The 5,507-nt window shown below is 51.7% G+C and overlaps 1 protein-coding gene across 1 annotated transcript; it reads left to right on the forward strand.

The window, feature by feature from the left end:
- Positions 1 to 1,633: 1,633 nt before the first annotated feature.
- On the forward strand, positions 1,634 to 2,161 carry LOC147960019 (uncharacterized). Its single transcript, XM_087533092.1, has one exon. It carries the CDS (start codon positions 1,634 to 1,636, stop codon positions 2,159 to 2,161), a length of 528 nt encoding a protein of 175 aa, XP_087389218.1.
- Positions 2,162 to 5,507: the final 3,346 nt, after the last annotated feature.

A 5,507-nucleotide genomic window follows, 5' to 3' on the forward strand; every position in this document is an offset into this window, starting at 1 on the left:
GGTGGCGTCACATTACGCCTAAAACACATTGAAGATGCCGGGGCCGCTGACCATCATCACCGTCAACACCGACAAGAAAGACGTAATCATCTGCGCTGACCAACTCTACTGGGAGGCAGTTGCAGCAACTACCGCCAAGGCACTTGCTCTTGCCGCTGAAGCACCGGGAGGGAAGAAGGCCAGTAAGACCTTCGCCTCTCCCGGCAAGGCTCCTTCCGGTGAGACCTCTTCCTGCAAGACCTCCTGCACCCACTCCGGCAAGCGTGCCTCTTCGGAGTGTTGCGCTCCCGTCGAGGATGTGCCAGAGAGCTCCTCCACCAAGAGCAAGAAATCCAAGGCAGCACCACTGGAGACCAAGAAGGTGCTCGTTAAGGAGGACGGCACGGGCGGGGCTTTTACTATAAGCTCCACCCTTGATAGCAAATAGGAATGCGCGCTCATCACCTTCCTACAGGTGAATGTCGATGTGTTTGCATGGCAAGCATCTGACAACCCCGGCGTTCCCAGGGAGGTGATTGACCACCATCTTGCTGTTTGTCCTCATGCGCGACCCATCAAGAAGAAGGTCAGGAAGCAAGCCTTGGAGCGGCAAGAGTTCATCATCGAGGAGAGCAGGAAGTTAGAGGCGATAGGCTTGGTCAGAGGAGTGCTCCACCCCACGTGGTTGGCCAATCCAGTGGTAGTGTGTAAGGAAAACGAGAAGTGGAGGCTATGTATTGATTACACAGATATCAATAAGGCATGTCCAAAGGATCCTTTCACTTTGCCATGCATTGACCAGACTGTGGACTCCACTGCCGGGTGTGACCTATTGTCATTCCTCGATGCCTATTCAGGATACCATCAGATCTTCATGATGAAGGAAGATGAAGAGAAGAGCATGTTCATCACCCCATGTGGTACATACTATTTTGTACGGATGCGTTTCGGGTTGAAGAGCGCCGGTTCGACATTTGCCCGAGCAGTCCAAATTGGTTTTGAACCCTAGATGCATAGGAACATGGAAGCATACATGGATGATATAGTAGTCAAAACCAAGGACAAGGCCACGCTCGTGCAGGATCTAGAGGAAACATTTGCAAACCTGCGCAAGATCAACCTCAAGCTCAACCCAGAGAAGTGCGTGTTTGGTGTCCCATCCAGCAAACTTCTTGGGTTCTTTGTGTCTCAGCGCGGGATCGAAGCAAATCCCAACAAGATCAAAGCAATTGAGCAAATTGAGGCGCCGAAGCGAGTCAAAGACGTTTGTAGGCTTGCCGGCTGCGTTGCTGCCCTAAGTAGGTTCATCTCCAAATCTGCTAAGCGCGCCCTCCCCTTCTTCAAAGTTTTGAAGAAGGTGGTTCCAATGAAATGGACCCCGGAGGCACAGGCAACACTGCAAGATTTGAAGAGGTACCTCTCCTCCACGCCAATACTAGTCGCGCCTAAGCCACAAGAGCTGTTGCTGCTATATCTAGCGGCGACGAATCAAGTGGTCAGTGATGCGCTAATAGCACAGAGGGAACTTGAGGAAGAAGCAACAGTGGCGGCGGAGCCATCGGATGATGGGCCAGGGCTCTTCCCAGCGGGGCCTGACGCCAGCAAGGCGGAACCCCCGGCAAGGCCCGGTCCTGGCAAGATAGAATCTGCGCAGATGGGCGAAATTGAACAGAAGAAGAAGGTGGTGCGGCACCAGGTTTATTTTGTCAACTCCCTCTTGCAGGGGGCTAGGTCAAGATATTCTTGTATGCAGAAGCTGCTCTTCGGCCTCCTTATGGCCTCAAGAAAGCTGCGCCACTACTTCAAAGCACACGAGATCACCGTCGTCACCTACCTCCCTTTGCAATGGATATTGCACAACCCAGATGCAACTGGGAGGATCGTGGAATGGGCATTGGAGCTGTCGAGCTTTGGCCTCAAGTTTGAAAGTACTTCAACCATCAAGAGCCGAGCCTTGGCAGAGTTCACAGCAGAATGCACCTCGACGCCTGACGAGGAGATTCAAGAGACCACCCTTCCCGGCAAGGAGACATACTATGATTGGATTATGTACTTTGATGGGGCTTTCTCACTGCGAGGTGCTGGTGCTGGCGTGCTGCTCGTCGCGCCCACTGGAGAGCACCTCAAGTACGTGATCCAGATGCACTTTCCTTGGGAAAAGTTGACAAACAACACGGCATAGTATGAGGGATTGCTTGCCGGTCTCAGGATCGCGGCAGACCTCGGAATCAGGAAGATCATCATCAGGGGTGATTCGTAGCTCGTCGTTAAGCAAGTTAACAAGGATTACCAGAGCCCATTGATGGAGGCCTATGTAGATGAAGTGAGGAAATTGGAAGAATGTTTTGATGGACTGCAAGCAGTGCATGTTCCCTGAGCAGAGAACAGCATTGCCAACGACCTGTCGAAACGCGCTGCCCTCAAGTTGCCTATGGAACCAGGTACCTTTGTGCTTCAATTAACTCAGCCATCCATTGAGCCGACAGCAGGGCAGAACAAGCAAAGGAAGGCGGGCCCCGGCAAGTACTTTCCCACTGAGCTCCCAGGAACCGCCGGCAAAGACGTTGCCGGGTGCCCCAGGCTTGCCGAGGAGCAACAACCTCCGGCAGGGCCCCAAGCCCTGGCCATAGAGGCAGCTGCCCCTACGGCCGAAGATGAGACTTTGGTCCTTGCCATCGAGCCCCAGGCTCCAGCATGGGCGCAGTACACCGTGCGTCTCCTCCAAATAGGAGAACTCCCTGACGAACAGGAAGAAGCAGAGAAAGTAGCCCGTCGGTCCAGCATGTACCAATTTGTGGATGATGCCCTATACAGAAGGAGACCGGACGGCGTGAAGTTGAAGTGCATTCCTCGGGAGGACGGACTGGAGCTGTTGACAAATATACATGGAGGCATGTGTGGCTCCCACATAGGGTTAAGAGCCCTTGCCGGCAAAGCATTCCGGCAAGGTTTCTTCTGGCCCACCGCTCTCCAGGATGCAACTGCACTAGTAACCAAGTGTGAAGCATGCCAGTTCCATTCGAGGAAGCTTCATCAACCAGCTCAAGCTCTTTAGATGATCCCTCTTTCCTGGCCATTTTCGGTCTAGGGGCTCGACATACTGGGCCCCTTTCCCCGTGTTGTCGGGGGCTTTGAGTACTTGTACGTCACGATCGACAAGTTCACAAAGTGGCCGGAAGTGGAGCCAGTGAGAAAGGTGACAGCATAGTCAGCCGTCAAGTTCTTCAAGGGGCTAGTCTACCGTTTTGGTGTGCCCAATAGGGTCATCACCAATAACGGCATGCAGTTCAGAGCCGCACCTTCATGCAATACATCCAAGACTTCGCTGGGAAGGTTTGTTTTGCTTTTGTTGCTCATCCCAGAAGTAATGGCCAGGTCGAGAGGGAAAATGTGGAAGTGTTGTGAGGCCTCAAGACCAGGACTTTTCACAAGCTCCACAAGTGCGGAAGCGCGCTGGATTGACGAGTTGCCGACGGTTCTTTGGTTGATCAGAATGATGCCAAATTGAGCCACTGGCCAGACACCCTTTGCCCTGGTATACGGGGCAGAAGCAATTCTCCCCTCGGAACTCATATACGGGTCACCTCGAGTGTTCGCTTATGATGAGCTTGAGCAAGACCAGTTGCCCCAAGATGACGCGACGCTCCTTGAGGAAGATTATCTTCAGGCTGCTGTGCGAGCTGCTCGCTACCAGCAAGCCTTGCGTCGCTAACATAGCCGCAAGGTTCATGCCCGAAGCCTTGAGGAAGGCGACCTTGCTCTTCGGTGAGTTCGATCCGCCAGGAATTCCAAAAAGTGGACACCGAAGTACGAGTCACCAGGCCCGTCGCAGTCCTCCTGGAGATCGAAGATGGAATTCCAGTGAGCAACTCCTGGAACATCGAACATCTTCGCAAGTTTTACCCATAAGGCGCAGTTGTCGGGCCTCCCGGCAGACCACTTTTTGTACAGGCCTTGTCGGCAAGGCATGTAACCCTTTGAACAAAGCCAGGCATAGATCCTAAGTAACAAATAAATAAATGAAGCGCTGGCACCCTAGAATATAGCATGCATGCTAGGTTGAGTCTCTCTCTCTGTTAGGGTTGATAGTGCTTAGCGGCGGCTAACCCCTAGCATAGAGGTCGAGTGCATGTCTTTTTGTCTCTTCTAGTCCTCTTTTGGCTCGCAGGCTGCACAGTCATTTCTTTAGAACCGTTTGGAGAAAAGAAGATGGACCGAGACCCCGACCCCGACAAGCCAAAGCTGCCAAGGGCTGCAGATTCAGATAAGTCTTTTCTCCCCCGTTGTGCATTTCCGTATGAAGCTTAAACATACGGGACTTCATTCACTCCTAGGCCACCATGCTCCCTCCTTCCTATTCCCAAAGACTCTCCTTTGGGTCGGAACTTGGTTGTATTTGCGGTAGAAAGGGGACGAGCGAGGAGCCTAATCCTGCTTTGCCCCCATCTCCGCCAAGGGCGAGACTGTGGTCGGGCTATAAAGTGGGAGGACGGCAAGGTTTGTTGCCGGGCGACGTTGTTTTCTTAAAATAACAAGGAATCGCTACTCGGTGTGGGCCTCGCTCACGCACAAAAGAACTCGGCAAACACCCTTATCATTAATACGTTGATCAAATGAGTACAATTCATACGGAGTGAGCAAGGGTTTACAAAGTCTAAATTCGACAAGTACCCGCAGGCTTAAGATCTAAAAAAGAAGATAAGATGCCTGTAATCCCTTTCTTGTCCCTCTCAGGAAGCGGATCGAGACAGCAGGAGGGCAAAAGGAGTGCCTAGGCGAGGTACGAGTAGTAGAAGACACCAAGAGAACATCTCGGCGGTGATACGTCTCCAACGTATCTATAATTTTTGATTGTTCCATGCTATTATATATTCTGTTTTGGATGTTTAATGGGCTTTATTATACACTTTTATATTATTTTTGGGACTAACCTATTAACCCAAGGCCCAGTGCACATTGCTATTTTTTTTGCCTATTTCAGTGTTTCGTGGAAAAGGAATATCAAACGGAGTCCAAATGGAATGAAACCTTCGGGAGCGTGATTTTTGGAACAAACGTGATCCAGAGGACTTGGAGTGGACGTCAAGAAACAATCAAGGAGGCCATGAGGTAGGGGGGTGTGCCTACCCCCCTAGGCGCGCCCTCCCCCCTCGTGGGCCCCTCGTGGCTCAACCGACCTACTTCTTCCTCCTATATATACTCATATACCCTGAAAACATCCTGGAGCACCACGAAACCCTATTTCCACCGCCGCAACCTTCTGTACCCAAGAGATCCCATCTTGGGGCCTTTTCCGGAGCTCCGCCGGAGGGGGCATCAATCACGGAGGGCCTCTACATCAACTCCATGGCCCCTCCGATGATGTGTGAGTAGTTTACTTCAGACCTTCGGGTCCATAGTTATTAGCCAGATGGCTTCTTCTCTCTCTTTGGATCTCAATACAAAGTTCTCCTCGATCTTCTTGGAGATCTATTCAATGTAACTCTTTTTACGGTGTGTTTGTCGAGATCCGATGAATTGTGGGTTTA

This window comes from Triticum urartu, chromosome 7A (genome assembly GCF_056163025.1).
Source record: "Triticum urartu cultivar PI428250 chromosome 7A, HENAU_Tu73, whole genome shotgun sequence".
NCBI lineage: Eukaryota > Viridiplantae > Streptophyta > Magnoliopsida > Poales > Poaceae > Triticum > Triticum urartu.